General features: G+C 47.2%; 1 protein-coding gene across 2 annotated transcripts in view; it reads right to left on the reverse strand.

Annotated features, from left to right (window-relative positions):
• The window catches only part of SMARCB1 (SWI/SNF related, matrix associated, actin dependent regulator of chromatin, subfamily b, member 1), a 42,876-nt gene that overhangs the window by 17,526 nt on the left and 11,170 nt on the right, over positions 1 to 14,180 (reverse strand). For both annotated transcript variants that reach the window (XM_024239816.2, XM_024239815.3), the window contains exons 5-6: positions 12,535 to 12,662; positions 191 to 357 (exon numbers count right to left, since the gene is read on the reverse strand). In XM_024239816.2, coding sequence (XP_024095584.1) covers positions 191 to 357; positions 12,535 to 12,662 — 295 coding nt within the window. The remainder of the gene's footprint in view (positions 1 to 190; positions 358 to 12,534; positions 12,663 to 14,180) is intronic.

Raw genomic sequence — 14,180 nt, forward strand, 5'->3', positions numbered from 1 at the left:
TTACTATGAGAACTCAGCCTATGCCCTTCCTGGGGTACTGCAGGGAGCAAAGCCAGGTGTTATGACTTTCCAGATGACATGGAACCCAAAGATGGGCTTCTGCTGAGGCCTTGGTGTACCCTCAGTGCTCCATGATGACACCCACCCTGAGGGCCAGGAAGGCTCCAGTGCTGGGTGAGAAGTCACCTACCTTGATGATGACGCGCTGGTCTGACTGGTCCTCCAGGATGCTGTCCGTGGGGTAGGACTCGATTTGCTGTCTGATGGCGGAGGCGATGGCTGGCACAAATGTCAGCGGGTTCAAATCCAGGTCGTCACAGAGGATTTCTGAAAACATCTCAGGCGTCATCAACTTCTCTGAAATCAGGAGAGGGAAGGGATGCCAATAGATTGCACCATGCTTGGGCATGGACCGGCCTCCCTCACCCCTTCTTCTTTGAAGCCAAACATCTCCAGATGCAGGAGAGGACAACTAGGGCACTGAGGGTGGCCTTCCTGGAAACTGGGAGTGGAAGGAGGAAACACATGACTAGCAGGCCCCCAGCCCTCATCCTGCACAGAACTCCTGCCCCATGCCCTGGGGGTGGTCATGGCCATAAACACTCCCCCCATTCCACTCATAGCTGGGTGGGCGCATGAGATTATCCCAACTAATGAGATGATCCGGGCAAGGCCAGCAAAGGCACATCAAAGCTTGCGTGCCATCTCTCTACTCCCCTCTGCTGAACTGGTGGCAGACGTGGTGGCACAGAGGCTGGCCCAATACCAGGTCTCATGTGAGCAAAACACACTGTGCCAAGTCACAGCGATTTCCAGGCCTGTGACTGCAGTAGCAGCAGGAGGGCCTCAACAAGGTCACAAGCGTGGAGGTCCCTACAGATCCCGGATCCTGGAAAAGGAATTGTACCAGATGGGAGCTCATAGGGACCCTCTGTGGCCAGCCAGACCTCAGCGAGGTCCTCTCAGTCAACATTCTCTCCCTGCTCCACCCAGACCTTACTGACAAGACGCCTTGCAGGGATAAGCTGAAAAAGCCAAGAAAAATTCCCTCAGAGCAGACAGTAGGATTCCATCATCAAGAAGCAGGTCAGCCTAACAGACCACAGCCCCACTACTTCCTCCCTGCCCTAAAGACACGCTGGAGACCAGCATCCTAACAGCCCACGGGGCAGCAACAGCAGGAACCTCGGGTGCACAGGGTAAACACCCAGTGAATACACTGCCCAGAGCATTTTAAAATTAAACTTTTTATTTTTAAGGAATTGTAGATTCATGTGCGGATGCAAGAAACAACACAGAGAAATTCCATGCACACTGCGCCCAGTTTCCTCCAAAAAAGTCAAGATACAGGACTGTATCTGTATCCAGTGATTCATCCAGGTTGTCACTTCCTTTTACTGCCAAGTGACATTCTGTGGTATGAAGGGGCCTCACTTTAACTATTCACTCACTGAAGGCTATCTAGATCATTTCCAGTTTCCCGCTATTATAAATAAAGCTGCTATGAACATCCATGTGTAGGCTATTGTGTAAACATGTCTTCATTTCTCCAGGATAAATGCTCAGGTACACTGGTTGCATGTTTAGTTTTTTTTTTTTTTTGAGATGGAGTCTGGCTCTGTCGCCCAGGCTGGAGTGCAGTGGCGCGATCTCGGCTCACTGCAAGCTCCGCCTCCTGGGTTCACGCCATTCTCCTGCCTCAGCCTCCCGAGTAGCTGGGCCTACAGGCGCCCACCACCACGCCCAGCTAATTTTTTGTATTTTTAGAAGAGACAGGGTTTCACCATGTTAACCAGGATGGTCTCGATCTCCTCACCTCGTGATCTGCCTGCCTCGGCCTCCCAAAGTGCTGGGATTACAGGTGTGAGCCACCGTGCCTGGCCACATGTTTAGTTTTTAACAGAAATTGCCCAGCTGTTTTCTAGGGCAGTTTTCCTGCCACTTTACATTCCCATCAGCAGCTTGCGAGTGACCCAGTTCCTCCACATCCTTGCCAGCATCTGATGCTGTCACCACTTTTTAAAGATGTGGAATAACAGTGTAATTTTAATCTGCATTTCCCTAAGGCTAACAATGTGGAAAAGCTTTTCAATGTTTATTTGCCACCTGTATAACTTCTTTAGTGAAGTTTCTCTTCGTGTCTTTTGCCTTTTCTTTTCTTGAGACAGAGTTTTGCTCTTGTTGCCCAGGCTGGAGCACAATGGTGTGATCTTGGATCACAGCAACCTCGGCCTCCTGGGTTCAAGCAATTCTCCTGACTCAGCCTCCCAAATAGCTGGAATTACAGGCATGCGCCACCACGCCCGGCTAATTTTGTATTTTTAGTAGAGACGAGGTTTCTCCATGTTGGTCAAGCTGGTCTTAAACTCCTGACCTCAGGTGATCCACCCGCCTCAGCCTCCCAAAGTGCTGGGATTACAGGTGTGAGCCAGTGTGCCCGGCCTTTTTTGTTGCTGTTGCTTTTTTGGGACAGAGTTTCACTCTTGTTGCCCAGGATGGAGTGCAACAGCGCGATCTCGGCTCACAGCAACCTCCACCTTCCAGGTTCAAGCGATTCTCCTGCCTCAGCTGCCCGAGTAGCTGGAGTTACAGGCATGCGCCACCACGCCCAGCTAATTGTGTATTTTTAGTAGAAACGGGGGTTTCTCCATCTTGGTCAGGCTGGTCTCGAACTCGTGATCTCAGGTGATCCGCCCATCTCAGCCTCCCAAAGTGCTAGGATTACACATGTAAGCCGCTGTGCCAGCCTACTTGCCTATGATTGTCTAATTGCTCCAGCGCAATTTTGTGGAATGAGCTGTCTTTCCTCCATTGAATCACATTTGCATCTTTGTAAAAATCAGGAGGGCACGTTTGTGTGGGTCTGTTTGTGGATTCTCAATTCTGTTCCATCACGGTATGTCACTCCACCAATACCACACAGCCTTGATTATCGTAGCTATATAGTAAGCCTTGAGATTGGGTAGAATGATTACCCCCACTTTACTGTTCTTCAAAATTGCTGGCCGGGTGTGGTGCTCACGCCTGTAATCCCAGCACTTTGGGAGGCTGAGACAGGTGGACTGCCTGAGCTCAGGAGTTTGAGACCAACCTGGCCAACATGGTAAAACTCTGTCTCTACTAAAAATACAAAAATTAGCTGGGCATGGTGGCGGGCACCTGTAATCCCACCTACTCAGGAGGCTGAGGCAGGAGAAACGCTTGAAACCGGAAGGTGGAGGTTACAGTGAGCAGAGATCATGCCACTGCACTCCAGCCTGGGCAAAAGAGCAAAACTCCATCTCAAAAATAATAATAATAATAATAAATAAATTGCTTTAGCTATTTTAGTTTCTTTGCCTTTCCATATAAATCTTAGAACAATCTTATCTACAAAAAAAATCTTGCTGGGATTTTCACAGAAACTGCATTAAATCTGTATATCGATTTGGGGAAAACTAACATCATCTGGAGTCTTTTAATCCATGAATATGATATGTCTACTTATTTAGGTCTTCTTTAATTACTTTTGTCAGTGTTTTATAGTTTTTGGTATATAAGTCCTGTACATGTTTTGTTAGATTTATACCTAAGTATTCCGTTTTTTATTGAGTGATGATAAATGGTAATGTATTTTTAATTTGTGTCTAGGTACTCATTAATGGTATATAGAAATAAAATGGATTTCTGTATGTTTACCTTGTATCCCTTGTAACTTGTGACCTTGGGGAACTCAGTTATTAGTTCTCCAAGTTTTCTGTAGATCTCTTGGGATTTTCTACATGGACAATCATGTCATCTGCAAATAGGATTTTATTTCTTCCTTTCCAATCTACATGCCTTTTAGTTCCTTTTCTTGGCTTACTGGATTAGCTAGAACTTCCAACACTATGTTGAATAATAATAGTGACAGCAGACATATTTGGCTTGTTCTTGGTCTCTGGCAGAAAGCATGCAACCTTTCACTATTAAATGTTAGCAACAGGAGGCCAGGCTCTGTGGCTCATGCCTATAATCCCAGTACTTTGGGAGGCCGAGGCAGGTGGATCACATGGTCAGGAGATCGAGACATTCCTGGCTAACACTGAGAAGCCCCGTCTCTAGTAAAAATACAAAAAGTTAGCTGGGCGTGGTGGCAGGGCACCTGCAGTCCCAGCTACCAGGGAGGCTGAGGCAGGAGAATGGCGTGAATCCAGGAGGCAGAGCTTGCAGTGAGCTGAGATCATGCCACTGCACTCCAGCCTAGGTGACAGAGCAATACTCTGTCTAAAAAAAAAAAAAAAAAAACAAGCAACAGGACTTTTTTTAATAAATAGATGCTCTTTATTAAATGGAGGAAGTTTCCTGCTATTATTTTTCTGAGCATTTTTATCATCAGGTGTTGAGTTCTACAAAATGCTTTTTCTGTATCAACTGATCTGATCCTGTGATTTTTCTTCATTAGTGTGTTAATACGGTGGATTACATTGATTGAGCTTCAAATATTGACCCAACCTTCCATCCCTGCAATAAATCCCACTTGGTCACAGTATATAGTTATTTCTATATATTGCTGAATTCTATTTCCCAATATTTTGCTAAGGATTTTGCATCTTTAGTCATAAAGGATATTGGTCTGTATTTTTCTTTTTTTGGTACTGTCTTTAGGTTTGGTATCTAGGTAATACGAGCTTTATAAAATTGATTAGGAAGTACGTTTTCCTCTTCCATTTTCTGGAAGAGATTGTGTAGAATTGGTGTTAATTCATTCGTCAACATTTGATAGAATTCTCCAGTGAAATCATATGGGCCCAGAGATTTTTTTGGGGGGGAGAATTGTTTTCCTTTTTAAAAATAATGTTTTATATTAAAATTTAATTAGAGATTGGATCCTGCTATGTAGCCCAGGCTGGTCTTGAACTCCTGGCCTGAAGTAATCCTCCCACCTCAGCCTCCCAAAGAGCTGGGATTACAGGTAAGAGCCACCGTGCCTGGCCATTTTTTTGGGGTTTTTAAATTACAAATTCTGTTTCCTTAATAGTTACAGGGCAATTCAAATTATCTATTTGATATTGGATGAGTTGTGGTACTTTGTGTTTTGCAAGAAATTAATCCATTTTGTGTAAGCTGTCAAACTTATAGATATAGAATTGTTTGCAGTATTCCTTTTGATATCTGCAGGGTCTGTGGTGACATCCCATTTCATTCCTGATATTGATAATTTATGTTCTTTTTGTCAGCCTTGCTAGAGATTGCCAGTTTTATTAATTTTTCAAAGAACCAGCTAGGTTTCATTAATTTTCTCTATTGTTCGATTTGTTTTCAATGTCATTGATTTCTGCTCTTCAAATGTCCTTCCTTCTGCTTCCTTTGGTTTTGTTTCTCTTGGTTCTTGAGATTAGAGCTTAGATTATCGACTTGAGGAAAGCTTTTCCTGTTTTCTAATGTACGCACTGGTGCTACAGATAATCTGCATTGCACTGTTTAGCTTTATCCACAAATTCTGATATGCTGCATTTTCATTTAGGTCTGTGTATGTTTTTAAATTTCCCTACAGACTTCTTCTTTGAACCACAGATTATTTAGAAGTCTGTTATTTAGCTTACAAGTATTTGAGTCAATTGTGGTTGGAGAACACACTCTGTATGGTTTCAATTCTTTTAAATTTGTTGAAACTTGTTTTATGATCCATTATACGGATTATATGGTATATGTTGCACAGGCACTTGAAAAGAATGTGCATGCGGCTGTGCTGGAGTGTTCTATAAATGCTAATCAGATTCTGTTGGTCGATAGTGTTTTTGATCTTACATCATTTTTTTGCTGATTTTCCATCCAGTTCCATCGGTTGTTGAGAGAGGAATGCTGAGGTCTCCAATGACTGTGAATTTGTTTATTTCTCCTTTCAGTTCTATCTGATACTGTTTCACATATTTTCCAGCTCTGTCGTTTGCTGCATACATATTTAGCATTGCTATGTCTTCTTGGTAAACCTATCTTTTTATCATTATTTAATGTCCTTCTCTGTCTGTGGTCATTTTCTTTGAAGTCTGCGTTACAGATACTAACATTGTCACTCCTGCTTTCCTTTGATTAACGTTTTATCTTTATCCATCTTTTTTTTTTTTTTTTTTTTTTTTTTTTCTGAGACACAGTCTCGCTCTGTCGCCCAGGCTGGAGTGCAATGGTGTCATCTCAGCTCGACACAACCTCAACCTCCCGGGTTCAAGCAATTCTCCCTGCCTCAGCTTCCTGTTCCCGAGTAGCTGGGATTACAGGCGCCCGCCACCACACCCAGCTAATTTTTGTATTTTTAGTAGAGACAGGGTTTTGCCATGTTAACCAGACTGGTCTTGAACTCCTGACCTCAGGTGATCCGCCTGCCTCGGCCTCCCAAAATGCTGGGATTACAGGCATAAGCCACCGTGCCCAGCCTTAAATCTTTCTACATACATTTAGAACCATATCAGATACTGTTACAATTTTTACTTCAACTGTCAAACAATTTGTTAAACCCAAGAGGCGAGGAAAGTCTATTTTATTTATCTACATTTTTGCTTATCATGCCTTCTTTTCTTCCTTCCTGATGTCCCAACGTTTCTTCTTTAATCATTTCCTTTCTTTTTTTTGAGACAGTCTTGCTCTGTTGCCCAGGCTGGATTGCAGTGGCATGATCTTGGCTCACTGCAGCCTCCACCTCCCAGGTTCAAGTGACTCTTCTGCCTCAGCCTCCCAAGTAGCTGGGACTACAGGCGTGCGCCACCATGCCTGGCTAATTGTTTTTGTATTTTTAGTAGAGACGGGGTTTCACCATATTGGTCAGGCTGGTCTCAAACTCCCGACCTTGTGATCCACCTGCCTCGGCCTCTCAAAGTGCTGGGATTACAGGTGGGAGCCACCACGCCGGCAATCATTTCCTTTCTTTTAGCCACTCTTTTAGGGAAGGTCTGCAGGGGATAGTTTTCTTTTTTTTTGAGTTGGAGTCTCGCTCTGTCACCCAGGCTGGAGTGCAATGGCGTGATCTCTGCTCACTGCAACCTCTGCCTCCCAGGTTCAAGTGATTCTCCTGCCTCAGCCTCCCAAGTAGCTGGGATTATAGGCATGTGCCACCACGCCCGGCTAATTGTTTTTGTATTTTTAGCAGAGATGGGGTTTCACCATGTTGGTCAGGCTGGTCTCCAATTCCTGACCTCGTGATCCGCCCGCCTCGGCCTCCCAAAGTGCTGGGATTACAGGCATGAGCCACCCCGCCCAGCACTTAGTTTTCTTTCATCTAAGAATGTCCAATATCGTTCATTCCTGAACAATATTGTCACTGGGTACAGGATTCTAGATTAACAGTTCTTTTCTTTCAGTGCTTGAAAAGTATCATGCCACTTCCTCTAGCCTCCAGTTTCTCATGAGAAATCTACCATCATTCGGCCGGGCGCGGTGGCTCACGCCTGTAATCCCAGCACTTTGGGAGGCCGAGGTGGGCGGATCACGAGGTCAGGAGATCGAGACCATCCTGGCTAACACGGTGAAACCCCGTCTCTACTAAAAAATACAAAAAATTGGCTGGGCGCAGTGGCTCACGCCTGTAATCCCAACACTTTGGGAGGCCGAGGTGGACGGATCACGAGGTCAGGAGATCGAGACCATCCTGGCTAACACGGCGAAACCCCGTCTCTACTAAAAAATACAAAAAATTAGCTGGGCATGGCGGCGGGTGCCTGTAGTCCCAGCTGCTCGGGAGGCTGAGGCAAAATGGCATGAACCCGGGAAGCGGAGCTTGCAGTGAGCCGAAATCGCGCCACTGCACTCCAGAGTGGGCGACAGAGAGAGACCCCGTCTCAAAAAAAAAAAAAAAAAAATACAAAAACTTAGCCAGGCGTGGTGGTGGGCGCCCGTAGTCCTAGCTACTCAGGAGGCTGAGGCAGGAGAATGGCATGAACCTGGGAGGCGGAGCTTGCAGTGAGCCAAGATCGCACCACTGCACTCCAGCCTGAGCGACAGAGACTCCGTCTCAAAAAAAAAAAAAAAATACAAAAAATTAGCCGGGTGTGGTGGTGGGTGCCTGTAGTCCCAGCTACTCGGGAGACTGAGGGAGGAGAATGGCGTGAACCCAGGAGGCGGAGCTTGCAGTGAGCGGAGATCATGCCACTGCACTCCAGCCTGGGTGACAGAGCAAGACTCCATCTCAAAAAAAAAAAAAAGAAATCTACCATCATTCTTATTGTCTTTTCCCTACAGGTAAGTTGTCCTTTTTCTCTGATTGCTCTCAAGATTTTTTTCTTTGTGTTGAGTTTCCAGAAGTTTAATTATTATGTGTCTTTGCATGGATTGCTTTTGGTTAATCATGTTGGGCTTCACTTGGCTTCCTGAATCTATCATTTGATTTTCTTTTTTAACTTTAAAAAAAATGTTTTTGAGACAGGGTCTCACTCTGTTGCCCAGGCTGGAGTGCAGTGGCTCAATCACGGCTCACTGAAGCCTCAACCTCCCGCGCTCAAGCTATCCTCCCACCTCAGCCTCCCAAGTAGCTGAGATCACAGGCACATGCTACCACATCTGGTGAATTTTTGTAGAAATGCGGTTTCACCATGTCACCCAGGCTGGTCTTGAACTCCCGGGGTAAAGTGATCTGCCCGCCTCAGCCTCAGGCGTGAGCAACTGTGCTCAGCCTCATTTAATTTTTTAGAGTCCAAAACAAGCATGTGGATATAAATCTCTAAAAACTTGCCTTCTGTAGCCAAATGTAGACACTCAGGGCCCTAATCACTCCTTTGCCTGTGTGCCAAGACAGATTCCAAACCTCTTCCTGAGGGGATTCCCTTGTTCCCCTTCTGGGTGACGATGGCATCTATGTCCACATGTGTTCTGGTTAGGCAACTCATCTTTTCTGGAGGATTTTAATACTTCCCTCCCTCAGCAGGCTGTTAAGGCAGGTAACACCATACATCAACAGTGATTCAGAGAAGCACTACTTCAAGTCCTTTTCAGAGAAAATAACCTCAAACTCATCACAACACCTACCAGAAACCTGAGAAAAATCCTGATTCCTTTATTTTTATTTAAAAAAATTTTTTTTTGAGATAGAGTCTCACTCTGTCGCCCAGGTTGAAGTGCAATGCCACAATCTCAGCTAACTGCAACCTCTGCCTCCCAGGTTCAAGCAATTCTTGTGCCTCAGCCTCCCAGGTTGCTGGGACCACAGGTGTGTCACCACACCCGACTAATTTTTATATTTTTAGTAGACATGGGGTTTCGCCATAATGGCCAGGCTGGTCTCAAACTCCTGGCCTCAAATGATCCTCCCACCTCACCCTCCCAAAGTGCTGGGATTACAGGCGTGAGCCACCACGCCTGGCCAATCCTGATTCTGAAGGTGGCCTGAACATACACTTCATTCATGCTACTCAAGTAATGCTACTTCACATATTTAATCCCTCTGTGATAAAGACTCTCATGCCCACCTTTAAGATGATTTGAAATTTCAAAGCAAATCAATAACAATTTTGGCATGGCCTTCTAGCCACCAATTAAGAATCACAGCTCTTACAAATGCCAAATACCACCCAGAGCTGAGGAAGAGTTCGCAGAACAACACTATTTTGGTTCTCCACTGGTTAAGACTTTGTTCTAAATTACTTTCAGTGGGCATCATATTTTACATGAGGACACCTAGGAGGAACAGCCCAGTGAAACTCACTGTGGAGTTCATGGACGATCCTGGTCTTCCTTACTATACTGTGCCCTCTTCCTGAGGGCTATAGGAAATCTCAGATTCCAGGACCACGTGTGATTCTACTTCTTCAGAGCCACAGGCTGCTGCTAACCTTGACCACACTGAGTATGCAAATGATCTTCACGTCTCATTCTGCCTGGTTCTAAAAAGGCCCAGAGCCACACCCAACTCCCGGCAATGTTCATCAAATAAAACCTGAGTACGAGCTCCCTCTTCAACTTGAACATTTCCTCTTTATCCAGTTTTTCCTAACTACTCTGTTTTCATTTGCTTTAGTCATTTGGGCCCAGTGTACTTATGGTAAGCTTCCTTGCATCCTTTCTAGAACAGGGCGGGGGTATAAACAAACCAGAACTTTCTATGTGTTGCCCAAAGAAAGGTAACGAGACAGAGCATGGACTGATCCAATTTGAACAACTAAGTTCCTATGCTGGGCTAGATTCTATGTTAAGGGAAACAGCAGCCGGACACGGTGGCTCATACCTGTAATCCCAGCACTTTGGGAGGCCAAGGAGGGCGGATCACCTGAGGTCAGGAGTTTGAGACCAGCTTGACCAATATGGTGAAATCCCGTCTCTACTAAAAATACAAAATTAGCCAGGCATGGTGGCGCATGCCTGTAATCCCAGCTACTCGGGAGGCTGAGGCAGGAGAATCACCTGAACCTGGGAGGCGGAAGTTGTGGTGAGCTCAGATCACGCCATTGCACACCAGCCTGGGCAACAAGAGTGAAACTCCATCTCAAAAAAAAGAAGAAAAACGGCAATGAAAAACAAGGCCCCTGACCTTAAAGGGTTGAAATGGAGAGGGAGAGAAAAGAATTAACAAATAACTATGATGTGGGCCAGCAGAGATAAGCGCGGAGCTTGGCAGCGATAACAGGCGTTGTGCAGCACTGGTGGCCTGGTCCCCATGGGCTGTCCTGTCCCTGTTCTGGGGCATGACCAGTAAACTGTACCTGTCCCCATCTACACTCAATACAACCTCCTGGAGTCTCTTGCCAGTGTCCTCCCTCACCCATGTCTCCTCCCACTGGCGTCCTCCCTCACCAGCTGACCTGTGGGACCTAGGAGACAAGCACCCAGTACATGGCTCTCAGGCCTTCTTCTCAGGGCTGAGCAGAGGCCTTTGGACTCAGGCTTGGCACTGGTGTGAGCAAGTGGTAGGCCTAGCACTCAGGCCTACCATGCTGAGTGCCTGGGGATGACCAAAGGAAGCAGCCTAATCCTTCCAGAAAGCTCAAGGCAGCCACATATCAACAACCACTCATACTCTCCTCCCTTAGGAAATCCCTTCTGAGAGAAAAATGCTGCAACTATGTTATCTGCTGTGGAGCCGTCTACAGCAGGGGGAGTTTTAGCAAACAAAGGCGCCTTGACCCAGGAGAAAATGCTGCACTGTTTGAAGATTAAAGAAATCAGAAAGAGGCTGGGTGCAGTGGCTCACGCCTGTAATCCCAGCAGTGTGGGAGGCCATGGCAGGCGGATCACCTGAGGTCAGTTCAAGACCAGCCTGGCTAACATGGTGAAACCCTATCTCTACTAAAAATATAAAAATTAGCCAGGCATGGTGGCACGCACCTGTAGTTCCAGCTACTCAGGAGGCTGAGGCACGAGAATCGCTTGAACTTAGGAGGCGGAGGTTGCAGCGAGCTGAGATCGCGCCACCGCACTCCAGCCTGGGTGACAGAGTGAGACTCCATCTCCCCTCGCAAAAAAAAGAGAAACCAGAAAGATACTTGTGATAAGTGAAGAAAAATAAAACGATACTTGCTCTATAGTGACAACTATGTTAAATATGCTTGCATGTGGAATTGACAGAAAAGGTAAAACTGAAAACATTATTCAGGTGGTGAGATTCTGATGATTTTAAACATTTACTCCTTTAAAAATGATAACACTGGGCACAGTGGCGCAAACCTGTATTCCTAGCTATTTGGGAGGCTGTGGCAGGAGGATTGCTTGAGCCCAGGCAGTTCAAGATTACAGTTAGCTATGAGAGTATCACTGTACTCCAGCCTGGGCAAGAGTGAGACTCTGTCTCTTAAAAAAAAAAAAAAATAGGTAAAATAAAATAAAGATGATATTCACTGCATTTTGTCTGAATATAAATAGTATGTTCATTATAAAAATTCAGCAGGATACAGACACTAAGTAAAAAAAACTGGTATGCAACAAGATCTAAAAAAACAGTAATAATAAAATAAAATAAAAATACATTCTAACAGACTTAAAAATAGAGAAAACAATAAATGCATGCACGATCCGCCCTCCCAGATGGGATAAGCAGTCTAGACACTCGGGATGCATATCCTTCTAACCTTTCTGTCTACATTTGCACAAAGACCGAGTTCTGTTCAGGCTTTGGAAGCCCAGGAAGAGCCAGAAGAGATGGCATCTGACCCAGGACTTACAGAGTGAGGATGTCTAAAGAGATGACCAGTTAGGGGAGGAGAGAGGCACGGGGCACACATGCAGCCTCACACAGCAGAAGCAGGGTGGCGGACAGGACCCAAGGCAGGTGTGTGCAGGACTCGGGGGCTGAACTAGGTCTGACTGGCATTGTCATCATCATCCATGCTATGCAGATCAGCCACCTCCCATGCCAGGCCCCTTGGGCCACCCAACCTCAGTATGGTGAAAGGAGTCCGAAGTTCACAGGCCCAACCCACAGTGAGGAGCAACAGAACCAGGACTGAACCCAGAGCCCACACCCTCCACAACTATGCCCCAATGTCCTACGTGTCAGGTCCAGAATCTGCCAGACAGGCAGCTGGCAGGAAAGGGGACTGTTCCCACATAACACACAGGGGTTGGGGCCAGGCCCAGCCAAGCCCGACTGCCTTGTACCATTCATGTTCCAGGTGAAGGCGTCTCGCAGCTTCTGCCCATCGATCTCCATGTCCAGCCGGATGGGGACCAGCACCTCGGGCTGAGATGCGTTCTCATGGATCACAGCTGGGTCATGGTCATCAAAGCTGAAAGTGAAATGGAAGCAACAGTCAGCGAGGGGGCCGGAGCCCTAGGTATGCAAATTTTCAGCCTCTCTCTCTGCACAGCAGGCCTCTGCAGACCCGTCTGGGGAAGATGGCCACTTGTCAGCTAACAGTTGAGGCAGCAGACGAGGCCAGCAGGGGTCCCAGGGCCATGGTCTAATGGGGACAGTTGGGGCCATAAATAACAAGCACCAGTCTGTCTGCAATAGAATCGACCTGGGCAGTGTTGGAACAACACCCAGATGTCCTGTGAAGGGATATTTAAGCCTGAAATTTGGCAGGACTTTCACGGAAGGCTGTGGGAAAGGAGAAGGGCATTTCTAGAAGAGGAAATATTCCAGCAAGGCCAAGGCAGGTGAATGGAGAAACTGCTGAGGATGCACAAACAGACCACAGAGCACAGATTCCGTGGGAAGCAGTGGTCAGGGATGCTGCAAAGCTAGCGGGTGTAGAAGCACCCACAGTTCTCCCTTCAGGCTATGCAAACTGGCCACTGCCCTGAGGGAGTCCCAGGAGGATTCCAAGCAATGGAGTTGAGTACTCTGGGAAGATAAAGAGGGAAGAGTCTGGCAGGCAGGTTGGTGAGATGGAGCTGGAGGACAGAGGACACCTAAGGGCATCTGGGAGCATGGAGAGGGCTGAGAAAGGCCCCCAGTGACCTTGGGAGGCAGATGGAAGACAGAGAAAAATGAGCTGAGTGCCAGGCATGAATGCGTTGGGAAACAGACAGGGAAAGGGGCAGGGATGCTGCAGAAAAGGGGTGGCCACTCTAAGGGAAAAGGGGACAGTCAACTAGGGATGGGAAGAAGAGATAGAGGGAAGGAAGATAGAAGGAAAAGGAGGAGGGGGTAGGATGGGAGGGAGGGGAGGAGGGGGTAGGATGGGAGGGAGGTAAGGAGGAATGATAGAAGGAAGGAAGGAAGAAAGGAAAGAGGGGAGGAGGGGGAACGGGGCTAAACCTCAGCAGAGGCAACTGCAGGGCAGGAGCTCTGGGAGGTCTGACAGCAATGAGGACATTCTCAGGCCTGAGGCAGGGTGAGTGGGGCAGAGTGCAGCGGCGGCAGCACCAGGCCAGGTTGGGCCTGGCACTCCAGTGAGAACTCCTGCTTCTGCTCCAAGGGTGATGGGGAGTCTGGAGGATTCTGCGTGGAGAGGTGACATGATCTGCCTGGTGGAGAGGTGACATGATCTGCCTGGAGCAGAGGCCACACCAGCTGCAGAGATGAGAAGGCAGCAGGAAGGGGAGGCAGGGGCTGCTAGAGATCCCAGGGAGAGCGGTGGGGGGCTGTCTGAGGCAGTCCCAGGTGAGAACCTGGAGAGACTGGACTTGCTGTGTGAGGAAAAGGCAGGCCTTGGGAAAGAAACCTACAGCCTGAGCAAGGAGAGGGCTGGATCTCCACGCGCCGAGATGGAGAAGTCTTCAGGCTGCATGAGGCTGAGGGGGTGAGGGCAGCTGAGGAAGTCTGGGCCACAGAGGTGAAAAACAGACCCCGAAGACAT

Source organism: Pongo abelii, chromosome 23, assembly GCF_028885655.2.
Source record: "Pongo abelii isolate AG06213 chromosome 23, NHGRI_mPonAbe1-v2.0_pri, whole genome shotgun sequence".
NCBI lineage: Eukaryota > Metazoa > Chordata > Mammalia > Primates > Hominidae > Pongo > Pongo abelii.